We start from the raw sequence: 22621 nt of genomic DNA, 5'->3' as shown, positions 1-22621 counted from the left end.
TAACAGGTGATATATTATATGAAGAGTAAGTACAACAATAGCTAGGAGGCTTAAGTCTGGCGTTGAACCTAATTGGTTCGAAATAATGCCTTGTGCCTCTTTTTATAGTGCTGTCAGGAGTAGTCCTGAAGTTTCTAGAATGTTCCAGAGAAATCTAGAATATACATCAATTTTCTATAGTGAAATAATAAATGAAAACAATATTCTTGTATGTATAGCTTAATGGTAGGGCTTCAACCCATGTGACACAAGGTCATGGGTTCAAATCATTTTAATGCCATACAATGCTATATCATCATAGTCTCCATCCGATCCGGCACCCGAATTCTTCAACCAATCCGGGCATAACCAATTGGTTTCCCTCTGATCCAGTTCCCAGTTTCTTCACTCGATCCAACCTAAGTTAGGTTAGAGTTTATATACTCAAGCCCTAACGATTTGGACGTGTTCACGATTGTATGAATACAAAGTGGAAGGAGTCGGTCTTTTATGCCAACAAACTCCCCCGTAAAAGGATTACTCTTTCTTATGTCTACAAATGATTGGGGTTCTCCCCCCGTAAACCTAGATTACAAGTTTAACCTATAGGTACATATATACAAGCTAGGTTGTCAGCATGTAACTAATGTTGGAGATGTAAAGTCAGTTTTCAGCCTAATTGGGTTGATTGTCCGAATCGGGGTCGGCTTGTCGAAATCAGTCGGATCGACTATACAAGTCGACTTTCCACCTGAGTCGGCTCGTTCATTCGGGTTAGCACGTATCTGATTCCGACTCTTGGCCTCTACCGAATCGTTTGTTCTCCACTCGTCCTTGCTTCTATGCTCTCCGCTGGATCCTCGGTCTCTCTTCCAACTTGTTCATCCTTCGATCGTCTCTTCTCTAGTTGGTGTCCTTGCTCAGTGCAACATCTTCGTTCTCTCGGTATTCCGGCTTTGCAACTTTGCTTCTTCCACTCATCTAATCGAGTCCATTTTCAACTCACCTTCTACTCTATGTTTGGCTTTCTTCTACTCAGTCTCTTGTCGTAGTCCCATCTTTGTCCTCAATGCTTCGAAGCGTTGATCTAGGAGTGGCTTCGTCAAACAATTGGCGATGTTCACCTCGGTGTTGATCTTCCAGACTTCAAGCTTCTTCTCTGTTACTAGATCCCGGATATGATGATACCATACCTCAATATGCTTTGTCTTCACATGATAGACATGATTATTGATGAGGTGTATTGCGCTCTGTGAATTACAGTAGATGGTCAGTGCTGGTAGTTATTTGGATTTTGTAAACTAAACTTATCATTAGATTTAGTGGGGGGTACATGGTTGTGAAAATTTCATAGGTTTTAGTTTTTGCTCATCCATAGTAGGCGAGCTACCTTTCGAGTACAAAAAGAAAACATGAATTAAAACTACTTTAAAATGTGAAGCTTTAGGTTGACTCAAACCCATAATTATCTAAAGAGAAGCACTTAAGTTTAAACATTAGGATATTCATATTATTAGGTTTAATATATTGTAATCTAACTTTAATTTGTGATGCATGGAGCTCTTGAAATATAAATGATATATTGTGTGATATATGTTTTTCTTGGTAACAATCATAGTAATTCATGGCCATCAACTACCTATGTTGATGAGCTTTGTCATATGTATATGCACCTCCAACTATTGCTCCAATTCCAAATCCTATTCTTGCTCTAATTCCTCCCAAACTTCAACCCAACTCCAATTCCGACCGGTCCAGTCCCATCAAAAGATGCTGATTAAATTAAACCACTTTCCTAATTCTACTATTAATCATGTTCCATAACACAATGCTTCATTCATAATACAATAATCACATACAAAAATAAAGTTGTGTTTATACACTTAATAAAGCATCCATCGTATTACCCACTAATATTATGGGTCTACACTAATGACAAATATTAATGTTTACCGAAATATAATAACATTTTGAGCACCTGAAGGTGAATGGAACCTTGCTTATGAGTGCTAAGTTCACTTGCTAAAATGGCTAACCAATTTCTTTGTGTGTGTGTGCGTGTGTGTGTGTATGTGCTTGTGTATGTGTGTATGGGGTTAGAGTACGGGGTAGTGGCTTATATTATTGTCGTACATAACACTCTCTTATCTAATTCATGTATATTTAATACTTTATATTAGTTGTGTATATAAGACATATATATTATCGGTGCATATAATACTTTATATTAATGTTGTAAACAAGACTTTAGGTGCTAGACCAAAGTTGATCATTGTGTCCATTTTTCTAATTTAGGTTGGCCACTTTATACTACTTGTGTATATAACACTGATATTATTCATGCATATAACACTTTTGGAGCTTGACCAAAGTCGATCATTATGTCCTTTTTTCTAATTTAAGTATGTGCTTAAAATATTGTCTAAATTAATACCAACAATGCTTATGTGATGGAACAAATTCTCCTTTATATTATACAACTCAATCTATTATAATGTAGTTCCAATATTTGGGACAAAATGACAATGTGAGATAAGACAAGTCATTACGGTTTGGGACAACAACAATCAAATATGAGGGGGAGAGAGAGAGAGAGCACCGAGCATCAAAAACTTCTGAATTTGCAAATGAATCTTCCTTCTCACGCCATCTCCGTTTCTGGGGACTTACATGGACGTTGGGGCTAGTTGTTGGGAACTATTTGTTGGAATACTCCTTTGGGACAACAACTAGGTTGTCTTGTGAGTCCCAATAAGTTTTGTCGCTGTTGGCAAGTTTGGACAAAATGGAGCGCCCCACAACATGTGTTTAGATCACATCCTTTTGGAGCTAAGCTAGTTGTTGTTTTGTTCTTGATACGTCAAGGTTCTTTTCTTGTTTGTAGATAACCATTGATACAACGTGTATATATGACACACATTAAGAACAATGTTGAATATTGTCACCTTTTGTTGTTGTGAGTAGCCATAGTAACACGTGTGCATGCGTGTGTGTGTCAAACACTTTATATCAGGTGATATGATATGTGGTGGCTCATAATTGAACTCCGTCAAGATTGTTAGGAAGTTGACAAGAGCCATTATGAATATTTTGTCCTTTTGCTAATACAAGGTGGTGATGGATGTAATATTTGTGCATATAGCACACTTATGGAAACATATTGATTTATTGTTGCAACCTTTTCCATTTTGTGGGTGCCCATTCATGTAACACGTGTGCATCTGTGGAACACTTTATATTGAATACAAGACTTTAGGAGCTTGACTAAAGCTACTCATTGTGTTCTTTTTTCTAGTTAAAGTTACGCGCTTAAAATATTGTTAGAGTTAATACCAACAAGGATCATGCGATTGAAACAAAACAAGGGACAAATTTCTCTTTCATATTATACAACTCAAAATGTTATAAAGTGGTCCCAATATTTGGGACAAAACTACAAGGTGGGTGTGGACAACACATGATGAATTGGGAAAACAACAACTTGATCTAATGGAGATAGAGCACCAAACATTGTCATGTAAAATATGCAAATGAATCTTCTTTCCCATGCAATTCCTTTATATAGGGTCTTATATGGCCGTTGGGGCTAGACATTGAGACTAACAGTTGGGCCTGAGTATTTTAGGACTAACCTTTGGGGGTGTGCTAGCTAGGACTTGGACTTGGTTGTTTGGTGAGTCCCATTCAGTTTTAGGACTATCTACAACTTGGCACAGATTGATCCCAATACAACATGTGTGTAGATAACACTCTTTAGGAGCAAAGCTAGCAATAATTGTTCCGCTTGTGCTACATCACGTTTGGCACCAATGTAACATGTGTGTATATAACACTTTATTGTATCCTCTTTATGTTTGTGTGCGGTCATTGATATAATGTGTGTATATGACACACATTGGGCGCTATGCTGAATATTGTGCCGTTTAGCTACTCCAAGATGGCCAATGATGTAACGTGTGTGTATATAGCAAGCTTTAGAAAGAAGGTGATTTATTGGTGTGTGCTTGTCTTGGTTATGAATGACCACTGATGCAACACGTGTGTTGTGTGTTTGCACGCGTGCATTTGTGTGGAGAGCAGTTCACATAAGGTAGTATGATTATATGTATGGCCCATAATTTAAGTCTCCCAAGATTGTTGCATGGTCAATAACAACTATGCTGAATATTTTGTCGTTTTACCACTTTAGGGTGGTGATGGATGTAACATGTGAGTATATATAGCACCCATGAGGAAGTATGTGCCACATGTGAGTATACATATAGCACACATTAGCAAACCAAGATTTGTTATGTGGTCGACAAAGATAGGTTTCGGTAATAGAAGCAAAAAAATATCGGCGACATACATTTTGGTTCGATGGACAGAAAAGCACATGTGCAAACAAAATGTGTGGGGTCTACATGTCCCAATGACCCCAAACCCACGTTATGTTCTTCTTCTTCTTCTTCTTTTTTTCTTTTTCTTTTTTTTCTTCGTCTTCTTCTTATTTAAGTCAAATCTGCCCAATGATATTTTATTTAAGTCAATAGGTCCCAATGACCGCAAATGGACAGAAGCACATGTCTATCGGTCCCAATGACCCCAAATGGACAGAAGCACATGTCTATCGGTCCCAATGACCCCAAATGTTCTTCTTCTTCTTCTTCTTATTTAAGCCAAATCTGCCTCTTCATCATCTTTCTTCGTCTTATCCTTTCTTCTACTTTCTAGTTAGTTGGCCATGGAAGCTTCTGGAAACACCATAGCTAGTCCCATTCCTCAGACTAAATAATGGGGCCTTTCCAGCTTCTGGAAACACCATCTCTGTCGGATCGATTGCGGATGATGATTCTTCCTCATCATCGGAGGAGGAGACGTTTACTGTTCCTCTTATGCCATCCATCACCGAGCCTTCCATGGACGATGAGAATCACAGGAGGGAAAGAAGCTTCCATGGCTTCTGTTCTGGCCACATATCGTGAAACGCTTGTGGAGCGCAGCAAATAGATTAATTAGTGTGGATGAACATACATGAACGATAGATCTGATCTGATTAGCATTATGTTCTTCAAGCTACAATACAATCCTTAACTCACACCAGTCACTCAATCTACTAAAGAGCTTGTAGATATCATATACGAACTCAATATAAAGCATACATTGATTCTATAAAAAGCTCTAACCAAAACAATGGTACCAAATATTGCTATCTGAAACTAACAACCAAAAAGAACTAAGATATGCCTATAAACTAGAAGGGGGATTCACTACTTTATGCACATTGCAAGGCTCTACCTCTTTCGTCTTCATAAACCGCCCTTTTATACCTTTATGCAGCTTGGACGCAAAAAGAAAGGGAGAAAGAAAAGATAATTAAGGGCTATGATTTAGGGAGGAGAGGAGATTTAGAATCTGCGGTGGCAGCTCGATTATCATTGAGTGTTGGAATGGGTTTATTTACATGTAGACTGGATTCATTGATTCGGTTGGATGCCCATAAAACTTCTTTGATTCCATATGCCAATGCCATATATTCTGCCTCTGTTGTTGATAATGCCACACTATTTTGTTTCTTGTTTCCCCATACAACTACCACGTTGAATATTTTAAGATTCGTTTTGCAGCTTTCCAATGAGTAGGGCTAGGGTTCTCTAAGAATTGACTTAGTTTATTAGTTGCAAATGAAATATTCGGTCTTGTACAAATACTAGCATACATAAGAGAACCAATTCATGACCTGTATGGAAAATTTATACCATATCACCGTTGTTATGAAGATTTGAAAGGTGTGACAATCCTTCCCTAGGTGTGCTTGTTGGATAACAACTTGCCATATGAAACCTTTCCAATATTTGTGAAAAGTATCCTTGTTGGGAGAAGTGAATAACTCTTTTATCTTGATTGTATAAAATGTCAATCCCTAAGCAAAAGGAGCTAGCACCCATATCTTCCATGTCAACCCTGCATTCAAGATGTCTTTCATTGTTTTTCATTGTTACATAGAACATAAATGCTTTGATCCGATTTGCAACATGTAAAATTATTTCATAGAAAGAAATTATGGAGGCGGATATACCAACATCTTCCTACTTGCCTTAAGCCGTAAAGCACTTCTTAAGTCGACATGTTTGTGTTGGTTCCTCCTTATTCATCTTTGGTAATGTCATATATATTTCTTCTTTTAATTCTCCATTAAGAAAAGTTGTTTTTACATCCATTTGATGGATTACCCAACCTTGTGCACCTGCCTTTATTAATTCAACCCGAATAGAAGTGATAAGGGCAGTTGGTGCATAAGTTTCAGTGAAATCAATGCCATCGATTTGTTTGAAGCCTTGAGCCACTGATTGAGCCATGTATTTGATAGGAGTCCCATTTTATCCTCTCTTGATTTTGAACACCCATTTGGAACCTATGATTTGTTGCCTTTCACTTCCTTTTATAAGTTCCCATGTACCATTCTTTTGATGTGCTTCAAGCTCCAAATGTATTGCCTCTTCCCACTTTGCTTTATCTAGTGAAAGTAAAGCTTCTTTTAAATTGGATGGATCGAACATTTCAGATTCTACGCTTACATTGCACTCGAATGAAGGATCTCTAAGGATAGAAGATGTTCTTCTAATTATTTGAGCTCGCATCAAACAAGATGATATTCCTTCTCTTATTGTGGTTTTGTCATATGGTTCTTCACCACAAAATGTGTCTTCATTTTCTTGCAAAATGCTATCAATGATCAGGTGTGAACTTTTAACACTAGATTTGTTACCTTCTTCTGGCATTTTGTAAGGGAAATGATCTTCATCGAACAACACATTGTGAGTGACAAACAAACACTCGTTTTTGCTCTTCATTCCAAATTCTATACCCACAGCCTGGATCCTCGTATCCGATCATAATTCCTTGCTTGGCAGTTGGATCCAACTTATGACGGAGTGGACGAGGTACATGGAAGTATGCCTTGCAACCAAAAGGACGAAGATGAGTTATACTAACCCTTTTTTGTTGCCAGATTTCCTTCGGGCGTCCTCCACGGATGGGTTTTGTTGGGAGTCGATTTAGTATATATGTTGCACATTTGGATGCTTCTCCCCAAACTTCTAATGATAATTTACCATCTATCAACATACATCTTATCATATCCATGATAGTCCTATTCTTTCTTTCACCCGCACTATTTAGTTAATGAGTGTAGCTAGCCCCAGTAAATTCTTGTGTAATACCATTATTAGAACAAAAAGACCCAAAAGTATGTGACTTGAATTCTCCACCCCTATCTGATCTTAAATTGATTATCGAGGGTCCATATTCAAACTCTCTGAGCACCTTAAATCTTCAAAAATACTCAAAAGTGTCATATTTGCATGATAGCGTATATGCAAAAGTTTTTCGTGTATAATCATCTATGACAACATATAAGTATCTTGCTCCTCCTATTGATGGCACATGCATTGGTCCACAAAGATCCATATGGACTAATTCAAGAGGCCTACTAGATAAAATTCCCCTTTTTGTATTAAATGGTTGTTGAGTAAACTTGCCTAGCTAACAACTCTCACATAAATATTGTTGACTTACTTGGAGAATTTCTTTGTTTGAGATATTAATGTCCATTATTTTGCTAAGTTTGTCAAAATTGACATGCCTGAATATTTTATGCCATTGTAAGGCTTTCTTTCCAAAATCTTCAACAACAATATTTGCTGAATGATGATGAATGTTTACATCTAATATATATAATACATGCTCCTTTTTTGCTTAAAAAAGAAGCATGTTTCCTCTCCATAATTCACCCAATCCTTTTGAAAACACACCTTTATGCCAGCTATATCTAATGCATCAACAGACAATAGATTTTTCTTTATGAGAGGAACATGCCTTACATTATGAATGATTCCTTCTCTAACCTTCACATTTCCTATTGCAATGATCATTATATGTGCACCATTTCCCAAAAATATTGGGCATGGATGATTGAAAACATGATATTTTGTCAAGAATTCTTTGTTTTTAGACATATGAGTTGGTGTAGTAGAGTCTACATACCAAGTTAGTATATTTGTATTTGTGATTACTTCATTACCATCAATGTCATGTAGTGATGCCATGAGCGCTACACCTTCCGTGCCTTTGTTTTCCCTCCTCCTTTTGTAATTATCTGCTACCTTCTTAGCACACCCACGTGCACTGTGTCCCTTTTCTTGGCAATAATGACATACCACTTGAGATGGATCCATTGGTCTAAACACATCGACATTTCCTTCCCATCCCTTTTGTGAAGTTTTCTGAAATTTATCATGCCAATTCTTAACATAACGATGTCTCTTACCTGGATGGGATAGGAGACCATGTTCATTAATAGAATACTCTTCCCTTCGTAAACTTTGTCATTGCTCCGCTTGTTCTAATATTGCCATTAATTTGTCTAGGTCTTGAACTGCATCTGAATCATGCATTGAAACCACAAGATGCCCATATGAACTATTCAAAATTGTTAAGTAAAATGTATGTTACCTCATTTTTGGGAAGTATATGGCCAATCACTTGCAGTTGAGATGCAATATTTCTAAGATTTTGAGCATGTTCACGAACTTTATCACTTGGCTTCATTTTTGTTCTTAACAAATCTCTTTTGAGTTGAAGGACATTAGCCTTCGTGCTTGGTTCATTCAACTTCATCAATGTAGCCCATGTCTCCTTAGCCATTTTGGTGTGCCTTATCTCCTTGGCTTGTCTATCCCCTAAGTTGCGTCCAATGAGTGCATATGCCTTCTTCTCTCTTTAGTTGTAAGCTTGTGTATCCTCTTCTTTCTTCAGTGGCACTTCCTCCTCGTTGATTATCTTTAGTGGCCAGAATGTATAGGATGGAGCTTGTGAAACTGGAGAGTCTGGTATCCGGTGCAATGGATTGTTTCGATTTGAAGGCTTAGCTACAGGAGAGGAAGTATAGACCTGCAATAATCGTAGTGAACATTGGTATAGTAAATTGTCTCTATTTTGCATGGATGATGGTCTTTGTGCTCCTCTCATACCATATACTTTGGTATATATATGCCTATGCCAAATGAAGAATACATGTCATTTTTTCGAGGAGATCTTTGATTGTACAATTATTTATATGCCTATGCCAAATGTGGAATGCATGTGATTTTTCGTCGAAAGGAGATCTTTGATTGTAAAATTATTTATATGCAGGCACAACTGTAAAAGGAGCAGTGCATGATTTAGACCTAGTGATCAAGACATTATTGGAGATGGGTTTCATCCAGGATCAATTCTATATTTATTTTTTCCAAAAGAAGATATTCTTCATTAGTAGAATTCTGCATACACGACGAAATGACTAGACTAAAAATATTACAATGGTTGTAGCCATGATGACCTTTGAAAACCACAACTAAGGGAAGTGAAAGACTAAAAAGGAATACCATGAGACATTTTACATGTAATGAACATAGAAGTTTGTCCTCCATTCAAATATGACCATGACCTCATGTTCAGCAATGCAAACAATTTTGCTTTGCTTTCCTTTAACCTATTCTCCATGTTGGAATAAAAATGTGGTGGGCCACCTTGGACCCATGTCGACTGCTACCATCTCCTTCATCTCCACGACCATCGAGAATATATGTCTCCTCCACCGTAGTCCTATATACTGTTCATGAGCATGAGAAAATAAAGGTAAACAGACCCCTAGACCAATATGACCGTCTTGATCAGCTTACTCTCCCAATATACACATTTCTTCAAATTTCTTTGGTGAGTTCATGTAGGGATGATTTGTCAGACTCTTTGTATACCATCTTGGCATGTTGCCAATGTCCACAAAAATCCTGTATTAACAACAAGAAATTACTCTAAAGATTTCCTCACCCACTCATGATAGTCGGCTTCGACCCCCCCACCATCTTCACTCATCCTTATCACAAAAAAAATCTTCATTCCATCCACATCAGCCATCTCAACGATTAGCATCTTGCCAATGTCCACTAAAAATCCTGCATAATCAACAGAAATTAGTGTAAAACTTTCCTCACCCACTCATGATAGTCAGCTTCGACCCCCCCACCATCTTCACTCATCCTTATCTCATAAAAATTCTTCATTCAGTCCACATCAGCCATCTCGTTGATTAGCATCTTGACAATGTCCACGAAAATCCTATATTAACAACAAAAAATTAATTTAAAAGTTTCCTCACCCACTCATCATAGTCGGCTTCGACCCCCCCACCATCTTCACTCATCCTTATCACAAAAAATTTCTTCATTCAGTCCACATAAGCCATCTCGCCGCTAAGCAACTTGCCAATGTACACGAAAATCTTGTATTAATCAACAACAATTAGTCTAAAAGTTTCCTCACCCACTCATGATAGTCTGCTTTGACCCCCTCACCATCTTCACTCGTCCTTATCACAGAAAAAACTGCTTCATTCAGTCCCATCCAACATCTCACCGATTACCATCAAGGGCCTGTAAAAAACAACAACAAATTAGGTGTAAACAATTTCCACGTCTTCTCATGGTATACTTCGGTTGTCGCACCATCTTCACTTATCCTCTCTTCATGGGAAACATGCTTCAATTCTCATCGCCATCATCAATCATCATAATGAAAATAAAACCTGCCCCCTCATCAAACCTTGCTTCAGCCCGCAACACCACCATGATTCTCTCATCCTTAAAAACTAGACAATTTGCTTCAATAACCACATCACCCATCTCGATTTATACCATTTCGAACCTGTAACAAAAACATAATGAGTTATTCTCCTAATCCCCTCAAGAAATTGGCTTCATCCCCCTACATCATCATCAAACATCCTCTACAAAACTAGAATGTGCTTCCTTTTCCACATCAACAATGTGCTTCATTTTCTACATCAACCCTCTGTTCGTTCACCACCTAAAACCTGTACAAACAACAATAGAGTAAATGTATTGTGTGCATCCCCTCCTAAAAATGTGCTTCAACCCCCCGCCAACACCATCATTCATCCTTACCAACTAGAAATACTTCCATGACTACAAACAAACTTAATGCACTACTGTCCTAATGAAAAATTAATGTGGACTTCCTATTTATATAGGATCAATTCTATATTCATTGTGATGGAGCCCTCTTCGGTTTTATGATGCCTTTTGTGGAGAAGGTATACAACCCCCTGCATCTATGCTAGGGTTTAGGTCAAGTCTAGTTCTTAACATTGATCTCATTTAGGTATCTAACTTAACATTTTTCTTTTGTTTATGATATTGTAAAATTCTACACTCCAAAGGTGACCTTCAAGAAGCCTATTAGCAGCATGAGTGTCTCTGGACATAGATTTCTTGGGTGCCCTATACCATGTGGTGTTCAAATCGTAAGAAAGAAACTCGTAAATGTGCTATCGAGGAATATGGACCAATATTGTGCATGGACATTGGATGCAACTCTAGTGGGTAACATGAATATCCACATGCCCATATTCATGTGGTACACATTGAATCAGAGGGACTATGGAGGGTTCCAAAAAGATGTTCGACGTTGTCTTCGCAATGCTCGCTATCTCAAGGATCGGTTGTGAGAGGCAATGTTCAGTGTTATGCGTAACAAGCCTAGCACTATTGTGGTATTCAAAAGATCTCCCAATGACTCTTTCATTCGGAAATGGCACCTTACTTGCCCGGGGAACGACGCGCATGCAGTTGCGATGCCTAGTGACACAATAGAGAAGCTGGATGAGTTCATTGAAGACTTGGTTCAAAATAGGTTAGCTTGTTTAGCAAGCACTAAAGTTGTTGCTCTGTGTGTTGCTAATGTGATTGGCAAGGAGAATTGTGCTCATTGTATTGGGGCCAATTAAGACTACGAAGTGTTTTCTAGGAATGGAAATGAATAAAACAATAAAACAATAAAACAATAAAACAATAAAACAATAAAACGAATAAATTTTTTTAAATATTAATGGATATGGTGTCTCATCAAAGAGACACCTAAACAACAAGCATTATGTGTCATCGGAAAGGTATAGACAACATTGGCAACTACTTGTTTTTTTTTCCATAAAATTATCCTCCATTGGCATTAAAATTAGAGTGGCCAAAGGCAATATACAACATAGTGCCCTATTACAATGAAGGTGATAATGTATGGGGAAAGGCCCCCATTTTGCATTGGCAACTACTTGTTGCATCATTAAACATTTCATTTGAATTGAATGGAATCAATACATAAAGTATATACAAAATTGCCATATATTCTATTCTTATACTCCAATAAAGTATAGGAGAGTGGCCTCAATTAGTGGAGACCCTCAATGATCGTGTTTTTTTATTGATTGTTACAAAGATTCAAAGTTTTGTTAGGTTTTCCGTTTGAATATCTTGATTTCTTTTAAAAGAAAAATAAAGATTCACCTTGGTACTAATGGAAAGATGCCTAAAGGGTACAACGAATTCGTACAGTAGATTATAAGCCTTATACCAACATCAACCAACATGTCGAGTGTCACAGACATGACAACATCCATGTCAAGTTTTAAACTCTTGACCTCTTGACATATACAGTCAAGTATTGTGTTCTAACCAACACATCCAAATATATGTTCATGTTATGTATATCTTAGTAGATTATTAGTAGATTATCTATTTCAAGTTCTAGGAGTTTTTAGAAAGTTCTAGAACTAGAAGGTTCTAGAGGGGTCTAGAATATTCCCCTGAATATTCTCCAAAATATTTTAATGCATGTACTTCGACTCACAGTATAAATACTTGTAATCTCCTTGGTCCCTTTCAAGGGATTCAACACCAGTCATTGACACATCAATCTAGTATTCTTGTTTAACCCCATCGTCTCTCCTTGATTTACATCTTTATCTTTATGCTCTTGTATTTGTTCCTAGCAACTTAAGTTCTTCATCTCATCGCTCCCAACTTTCCGAGTTTCTAGCCTCATCACGTTGAGTTCCACGTTTGTAACCTTATCGGTCATAACCTTGTCATCTGTGCTTTGTCGTAGTCTAGCCCTCCAATACATCTCTTCCATCGAAGAGGAGAAGAAAATCAACATACTCCTTTTCATAGTTCTATATATCTTCAGCCAATCTTCCCCATCTCACAAAACCCCATGTGTACACCTATTTACCATAAATAGGATACAAAATTCTCAACATTCTTTTCCAAACTGCTCTAGCAATAGGATATATCCATAAAACATGGTGAACCGATTCAATGGGAGAACCCCAACTATCACATTTTAAATCATGGAAATGCCCCAACATCCATGACTTCTTTGGAATGCCATAATGTCTCAAAAACCATCCAAATAATACAAATTGTTTTGGAATTTGCATGGTCCATAGCCATTTCCAATAAGCATCCAAGCAAGAGTCTTATACATTACTAGATTTGTAAAATTTACAAGTTGTTAGCGTAACAACCACACCCCTCAGCAATTCTCTACCCATTTTTACCGAGTATTAAAAAATGGGATTTGCTTACCTAGCATTCCTTGCGCCGATATGGTTTTATATCATTTGGATGTGGATTCAACATCCATTTTTTATCTTTCTTCCACAATATACAAATAGACAACATACTCCCTCAACTTACAATTCCGTCTTCCATAAACAAAGAATGAAGTCATCCAGAAGGCAAAACATTGAAGTAAAGGCATTCATGATAGTTTTTATAACCCCTAACCCTCAAGAAGACATGTAAGGATGAAAACATACCATACCAAAATAGACTAATTTGAGAACATTGAAAGGAAGACATCAGAAACTCTCTATCCATTTCTGCATACATAATTTCTGAGTATCTTGATTTCCTCAACCTCTATATATAGAAAATCATTTAATTTATGGGTTCCTAAAATTCTTTCCTAGACAAAGAGACTTGGTTGTACCAAGTCCCGAACCACCCACCCACTCCTATGCCTTCCACACCTCGACCTACTATGGGAACCTTTCTCACGACCTCTAGGGACACTAAGGTTATAAAGAAATTACAACATAGAAAGTCCATGGATCACACACGGTTGTAGGCTCAACACATCGTATACGCTCGAGAGAGCCTAGCTCCTTTTCTCACTCTACTCTTTAATCGTGCCGTTGCGGAGGATTTTACACCACAAATGACCATAAATACAATGACCCTTATACTTAAAGAAGGGTATCCCATGGACCCAAAAACATATATGGCCATTATGATTGGTCATATGCTCGTTAAATTATATGGTGCAATAATGGAAGTAGCTCTCAACGATTATATGAAGACATTAAGTTTTCGAGCACCCAAATAGGCGACTTTAGACAAGCCTTCTCTATTATTGACCGTATCTTCACACTTAGATGCTTACTTGTTCAAACCAAGGCTCACAAGAAGAAATTATTTGTTGTTTTGTAGACTTTTGTAAAACCTTTGATACAGTCCCTAAAGAGCATTTTTTTATCAGCTTAAAAGCTTAGAGATACCATAAGATATCATTTGGGCCATCTATATGTTAGGAATATGTCCCTCCAATGGAAGGAACCGACTGTTCGGGCCAAGAAGTGCCAATAGTCAAAGACTAGGAGGAACCAACTGTTCGGGCCGAGTACCGATGGTTGAAAATTCGACTGCGAGAAAGTTGATTGTGAGAGTTGACTGGGTGAGACGAAAAAAAGGAGATCCATATCAAAGGCGCGACCAACTAGTCGGGCCGACCGGATGGTCGATGACCGGACCGACTAGACAATCAACACTAGGGTCGATTGATGGCCACTTATTATTATAGATAATAATAGTAGTGACGTGTAGTAGGGGTTACATTTGTAAATAGAAAATATTGTGTATTAGTATAAATAGACCTAGGGCAAACAATGTAGTTGTGGTTGTGAGAACAGTTTGTGATCCTCTGTTGTAGCTAGCGATAGAGAAGACTGAAAACAAGAGGAGAGTGAGCGAGCGACACCATAGCTGTGTTCTGTAATAACATACGCCAAGAGCCCTGCGTGGCTAATACACTTGGTGTAGAGAGTGTTGTACTATGATATCGTTGTTGTATATCATTGTATAGTGAAGCTCCGTTCTCTGTGGTTTTCTCTCGCTTTAGGGTTTTCAACGTTAAATTTGTGTATACTATTTTCTGTGTTTCAGAGGTGCGTATTTTAGCATATTCCTTTTCTTGTGGTTTGATGCTTCATTTCTCAACAAACTAGTATCGGAGCTTGAGGTGCAAGCATGGATGGAGGACCTTCTCATAGTTAAAGTCATGTATGAGCCAATCGACAGAACAGAAATACCCACGGGGGTATTAGAGTCGGAATGGAAACTTCGTAATACAAAGGTTGGCCACCATCGGACAGTGCGTTGATATAAGTGTCTTTTAGCATGTGGCGAATGACATGAATGCCCACGAGATGTGGCAAAATTGTCATGTCTATACGAGAGGAAGAACGCCCTCAATAAAACCTCACAGATGAGAAATATCGTACAGCTGAAATACAGAGACGGTGAGAGCATCGTCGAACACATCAGCACATTCATGGGGTATGTAAACCAACTTGCCGCAACCAAGTTCCCCCTTGATGATGCTATGCAGGCCATCCTACTGATGTGAACACTGCCAAATAGTTGGGAGAACCTGGTGGTTACTCTTAGCACCTGCTGTCAAGAAGAGAACTTGTCTTAAAAAACGGTGAAGACAAGCATCTTGAATGAGGAAGCGACAAGGATGGACAATGGTGTCCTAGTCCAATAAGAAATCTTGGACATTTCCAGAAGGACATTTCTATAAGGTCTCCCTCAATACCATTGAAGGGTGATGTTCCACCGAGGGTGTGGACAAGAAAGGATGTCTCCTACCGACACCCGAGGGTGTTCGGATGCTTAGTGTATATGCATGTGGCTAAGGATCAGAGGTCGAAGCTCGACAGTAAGTCGAGGCCATGCATATTCATGGGATACTCGGAAGATGAGTTTGGCTATAGGCGATGGAACCTAGTCGACAAGAAAGTAGTGAGGAGTCAGGATGTAGTCTTCATGGAAGACAAGACGATAGAGGACTGGAAGCAACAGAAAACGGAATCTACTACCCAATCAACCTCTACTACGATCGATTTAAGGCCAAGTGAACTGACACAGTCGGCTGTTCAGAGGCAGCTAGTCAGCACAGCCGATTCCGAGTTGGTTGACTCGGAGAGACCGAACGACTATGAGTCTGAGTCGGCTGAGCTGTTAAAGTCTATCGAGGAATATGAGTTGGAGTCGTCCAACGTTGAGAAGCCGATCGGCATATATAAACCCGAGCAAAGAGGAGAATTGGGAGAGACACTTGAACGAGAGCCGGCAACGAGTGGAAGGAGATACCCACTCAGAGAAAGGACAACACCGACAACATATGCCAGTCAATACATCCTCTTGACTGATGGAGGTGAGCCAAAATGCTATGATGAAGCCAAGCACAGAGAGAAATGGTTGAGCGCGATGCAAGATGAGATGGACTCCTTGCACAAAAACTACACCTACGACCTGGTAGAATTACCGATATGGTATGAGAGCACTCAGGAACAAATGGGTCTACAAGGTGAAGATTGGAGAAGTCGACAATGCGCCTAGGTATAAAGCCCGCATTGCAGTGAAGGGTTTCCAACAGAAAAAGGACGTCGACTTTGGCGAAATATTCACTCCAGTCATGAAGATGACATCCATTAGAACTGTTTTGAGCATAATTGTCAACATGGATCTGGAGATCGAATAGCTGGATGTCAAGATGACATTCTTTCACGGGGAGTTGGAGGAAGAGATCCACATGCAACAACCCGAAGGTTTTGTGGAGAAAGGGTAAGAGAATCTAGTATGTCGACTGAAGAAAAGCTTGTATGGCCTAAAACTCATGGTGGCGTTCTTCATGGTGGAACATGGGTTTCGGAAAACATAGACTGATCACTGTGTGTTCGTCAAAAGGTACGATGAAGGTGATTTCTTGATTCTCTTGTTATATGTAGACGACATGTTGATAGTCGGTCAAGATATAAGGAAGATCGGAAGCTTGAAGAAAGCTCTAGGCAAATCGTTTGCCATGAAAGATCTTGGTCCGGCTAAACAGATCTTAGGGATGCACATAATTCGGGATAGAACTAAGAAAGTGTTGTGGTTGTCACAAGAGAAATACGTGATGAAGATTCTAGAAAGATTCAACATGTCAGAAGCAAAGCCAATCGGCTCGATGTTGTCGACAAACTGCAAGTTGGATTCCAAGCAATGGCCGAGAGGGGAGAAAGAAAAGGCTAAGATGAGGAAAGTACCATATGTCTCAGCCGTCGGCAGTTTAATGTACGCTATGGTCTGCATGAGACCAGACATAGTATTTGTTGTGGGAATAGTAAGCCGATACATGAGTAATCAAGGACGAGAACACTATGCAGCAGTGAAATGGATACTTAGGTACTTAAAAGGCACCTCGGGTGTGTGTCTTAAGTATGGTGTCGGAAAACCCATGCTCAAAGGGTCTACCGACTCGGACATGTCGGGGGATGTAGATTCAAGCCGATCCACATCAAGGTACGTGATGACCTATGCAGGGGGAGCAGTGTCATGGCAGTCACGACTGTAGAAGTCTGTGGCCTTCTCGACCACAGAGGCAGAGTATATGGCAGCAGTAGAGTCCGGCAAGGAGCTTATTTGGATGAGAAACTTTCTCAGCGATTTGGGGATGAAGCAAAGGTATTTCTTGCTTCATTGTGACAGCCAGAGTTCCATACATCTAGCTAAGATTGTTGCATACCACTCCCGGTCCAAGCACATACAGAGAAGGTATCACTATTGTGGGAGAAAATCGAAGAAGGAGAGTTTACCCTCGTGAACATCCATACTGATGATAATGAATCCAACATGCTGACAAAGAACCTACTGATGGACAGCCTTAGAGGCTGTCGACAGAGGACAGGAATAATGTCCCTCTAGTGGGAGGAGCCGACTATTCGGTCCAAGAAGTGACGACAATCAAAGACTAGGAGGAGCCAAGTACTGATGGTTGAAGATTCGACTGCGAGAAAGTCAATTGTGAGAGTCAACTAGGTGAGCCGACAAAAAGGAGATCCAGGTCGAAGACGCGACCAACTAGTCGGACCGACTAGACAATCAGCACTAGGGTCAACTGATGGCTACTTATTATTATAGATAATAATAGTAGTGATTTGTAGTTGGGGTTACATTTGTAAATAGAAAATATTGTGTATTAGTATAAATAGACCTCGGGCAAACAATGTAGTTGTGGTTGTGAGAACAGTTTGTGATCCTCTGTTGTAGCTAGCGATAGAGAAGAGTGAGAACAAGAGGAGAGTGAGCGAGCGGCGCCATAGCTGTGTTCTATTACAGTATACACCAAGAGCCCTGCGTGGCTAATACACTCGGTGTAGAGAGTGTTTTACTCTGATCTCGTTGTTGTATATCCACTATATAGTGAAGCTTTGTTCGCCGTGGTTTTCTCTCGCTTTAGGGTTTTCCACATTAAATTTGTGTACATTGTTTTCTATGTTTTAGAGGTGTGTATTTCAGCATATTCCTTTTCTTGTGGATTGACAATTCATTTCTCAACACTATACTTTATATAAGCAAGTCTGTAGGTGCATACGATGTTCGAGCTGCCTATCCAATTGCTTCACTATCACCATTGGTGTAAAACAAGGTTGTCCCCTATCACCGACTCTTTTTGGGATCTACATTGATGACATCATTGATTTTGTTGCTCGAATGGACATAGATGGTACTTTGGGTTTGAAGAAGAACGAGGCACATGACTTTGGAGCTTTACCACACAATCAGAGTGTGTATCTCAACACGATAACGAAAATATATGCCCCTTCATGAAGGTATCTAGCCTTCTTATATAGGCTCAAACCCTAGGTCAATGTGTATGTTTCCAACCTTACTATTAAGATAACTCAAACCTCACCATTCATCCTTGCAAATTAGCCCACAAAATATATGTACACAATGTGAATATACATAATGTGTTCATAAGTTGTATTAGGTTTGCATTCAATATTACCAAAGACACTTTACACTCAAAGATACTTTGCATTCAATATTATCAAAGAAAATATATATACATTCATTAATATAACCAAAGGTATATATGAAGATAATACAATATAGGATTCTAGAAACTCATTTGTACATGTGCAAGCTTCTAAGAATTGAAAAGAGAGACCTCCCTTCCACTGGAGAAACGTTGTGGATGAGGCTTACCATTGGTGAAAGCACTTGTGGTGCAACCTCCTGATTGGCACAAACCTTTTCACATTTTCGTGGATGCATCAAACATAGCCATCAAGAGCATTCTTATTCCGGAACATGAACTGAAGTGGTTTCGCCCAGTGTATTATGCAAGTTGCCACCTTTCAAAGGCTGAACGTAACTATAATACAATGGAGAGTGAGGCAATGAGTAAGGTTTGCCACTATCTACTTGGTAACAAGTTCACCTTCCACGTTGACCACACAACATTACTATACTTGGTAAACAAGAAGTTAGTCATAGGTAAACTCCCCTATGGATGTTATTACTTCAGGAGTTTGATTTTGATATTTTTCATACTCCTAGAACACAACATGCAATAGCAAACTATTTATGTCACATCGAAGGTGGGGAACCCCTTATGGGAGTGGTTGATGGTTTTCCTAATGCTTGTTCAAACTGCGGGTGGAAGGAGCCCAATCACATAATCACCCAGATGAATGGATAGATGATATGGTGCAATTTTGTACCATTGGAATGTTCAGTACGGAGTTAAGTAAAAATCATAGGAAAATATTGGCATTACGATCACGACACTTTAAAGTGATTGGTGAGGCACTCTATCAGTGGGGTGTGGATGGCATTTTCCGCCATTTCGTTTCCCATTCAGAGCAACAAGCCTACTTATTTGAGGCCCATCAAGGGATATTAGTAGGTCATTTTGATGAGGAAACTACCGGCCACAACTGGTTGATACACGTGCGTATGCGGGTGCAAAGATTGAAATGATAGAAAAACAGAAGATAGAAAATGAAAGTACAGAGACACAATATTTTATAGTGGAAACCCTTGAGAGGGAAAAACCACGGGAGTCCACAAACTCCAACAAATGAGTAAGGTATATAATAATAAGAAATTGCAAGGCCACGACCTTGAGTTCTTCTTCGTTAGACCGACGGTTATAGTGAAATCACTCTCTCTCTCTCTCTCTCTCTCTCTCTTACTCGTTCTTGGTTACAATGATTGTGACATTATTCCTATTGTTATAACTTAATGATTTCTCGTAACTATATTTATACTCATTTACAAATATCGCCATAACGGGCACATCTAGACTATTTACAAATATAGCCTAGTCGGATTTGGCGAATTCGGCGATTAGCCGATTCGGTTGTTGGTCGATTATTGGTTCATCATTTTTTCGTCCTTGACCGAGTTAGCTATCGACTGATTCAACTCCTTGTGCAATATCCGAATTTCAATTCAACTCCTTATCATCCGACTCCTCAATCAGACTCCATCCAATCTGGTTTGTGCTCTTCCCATCCGGAGGGACCTGTTTCCCAACACATTTTTCTAGAGAGGTCATTGCCCGCAAGATCTGGTAGGTCAGCCTTTCGTGGCCTACAGTCAATAGGGATGCAAGCCAATTTACAAGGGAATGTGATGTATGCCAACGATTAGGACAACCAACAGAGGCCGACCGCATGTCAGGCCAACCTATTCTAACGTTGGAACCATTTCAGAAATGGGTCTTCGACTTTGTTGGCCCCTTCCATCCACCATCGATAGGAGATTTTCAATATATCTTAGTCGCCACAAATTACTACACCAAATGGGTGGAGGCCAAAGCTCCGTGTGACAATATAGCTCTGTCTTGTTTCTTGTATGAGAATATTATGACGCACTTTGGATGTCTGGTGGAGTTAGTAAGTGATCAAGGATCTCACTTCATTAATGAGGTTATACAAAGTCTCTGTCAACACACCCTGATTAGTCACAGGAAATCAAGAGTGTATTATCCACAAGCAAATGGTCTAGCAGAGTCGACAAACAAAACCTTGCAACGAATTCTAAAAAAAATTGTGAATCAGCACCGGATGAATTGGCAGATACGAATGCAATATGCATTATGGGTAGCCGATACAACTAATAAAGAGAGCTTGGGATGTTCACCATTTCGTTTGGTGTATGGTGTAGAAGCTGTCATCGCATTGCAGTAAAGGAACAACTTGATGAACATGAAAGTGTTCGAGCCAAGAAAGAAGCTCTTCTCCAACTTCATGAGCAACAACAACTCAGTGAAGTGTGTAATGACGCACAACAAGTGCGAAGGATGGGAGGGGTTAACCACCATTGGAGAAAGATGGAAAAAGATCTCATTCCATGACTATTCGTATTGGTTTTCTAGTCACGATTTGGACTACTCCCAGGAAAATTGAATCTTCATTGGACTGGACCATTTTGGATCCTCAAGGCATACAATGATGGTACATTTCGGCTAGGCACATTGCAAGGACAATATGTGCCTAAACTGGTGAATGGATTTTGACTTCGGTTGTATCAAGGAGCTATTCCAGAGAATCCATTTCAGATGCTAATAAAGAAGGGTAACATCCCTGATAGTGTCTCCAACCAGAACGTTTCGATTCCGAAGGCTATACCTTCATGTTTGGTTTCGGCCATCACTGAGGTAGCTCCGATCCCGCCTATCAAAGAATACAATGAGGGGATATGGAATTCTCTAATCACAAATGAACGTAACATGATGGAAGCTGACAAAAAAAATATAGTTGGAGCTGTTTCTTACTGAGAGGGAAAGATTGAAGAAGGAAAAGGATGCCATGATCCTTTCAAAAGCCAACAAGAGTTGGGAAGAAGAGATCGATGACAAGAAGAAGGTGAACTCGAGTATGTTGTATGCAAGAACGACGACAATTAGAGATGTTCATAAACATGAGAAGGTAGACAAGATTGCCGAGGAAAAGAGCTACAACAGAGAATATTCATGCGATCAAGATGAAAGGAATGAAACAAGAGGAAATTCAACAGAAGCATGATGTAAAACTTTATATTAGTAGTAGTAGCAAGTATTATATCATTATTAGAAATATTATTATCTATATATTATTATTAGTATTACTATTATTAGTAATACTAATAAAAATACGAAGCCACCATCCGACGTTATTGGCCAATTAGATGATTAAGATATGAAAGGGGAATCATAAACCCAAACAAGGAGGACGTGCTGCAAAAGGATCAGAATCATTCATGAATATCCTAGCATGTCCTAATAGGATGCCCTGAAGCTACCCACATGGTTAACTCCTTCCGGGTGGCCCCATGCCCTATTGGTGCAGACTATAGCTTCCTATACTTTGAGCTAAAATGCGACACCTCCAATGCCACCAACTCTAGCCAACCAAACCATCACACCATAATAAATTTCACGCATGAGCTCTCTTACATCTACTCCCGACATGTTCGAGCCCATCTCTCTTGTTTTGATTCTTCCTTGCCTTTAGAGAACCTCACTACCGAACTCACACACATCCTTCACTTAGCATCAATGAGTAGCTTCCCGTACATGAAACACTCCAATCAAAGTAGAACAGGGTCTATGCCACAGAACAAGTGGTATGATGAGGATTGTAAAGACTTGTATAGACAACTTA

The 22621-nt window shown here is 39.2% G+C and overlaps 1 protein-coding gene and 1 pseudogene across 1 annotated transcript; one reads left to right on the top strand and one right to left on the bottom strand.

The window, feature by feature from the left end:
- Positions 1-5341: 5341 nt before the first annotated feature.
- Positions 5342-6317, bottom strand: LOC147849963 (uncharacterized). Its single transcript, XM_087336989.1, has 3 exons — positions 6073-6317; positions 5718-5922; positions 5342-5602 (listed from the first exon to the last, which is right to left on the bottom strand). Exons 1-3 carry the CDS (start codon positions 6315-6317, stop codon positions 5342-5344), a joined length of 711 nt encoding a protein of 236 aa, XP_087193115.1.
- Positions 6318-8813: 2496 nt separating this feature from the next.
- LOC147849962 (serine decarboxylase-like) lies at positions 8814-11806 on the top strand (annotated as a pseudogene).
- Positions 11807-22621: the final 10815 nt, after the last annotated feature.

The sequence above is a fragment of the Azolla caroliniana genome, unplaced genomic scaffold (genome assembly GCF_043228905.1).
Source record: "Azolla caroliniana isolate FFs.n. ecotype wild unplaced genomic scaffold, voAzoCaro1.0.p SCAF_22, whole genome shotgun sequence".
Classification (NCBI taxonomy): Eukaryota; Viridiplantae; Streptophyta; class Polypodiopsida; order Salviniales; family Salviniaceae; genus Azolla; species Azolla caroliniana.
Note: the sequence above shows the minus strand (reverse complement) of the source record. Positions and strands in the feature narration are given on the sequence as shown.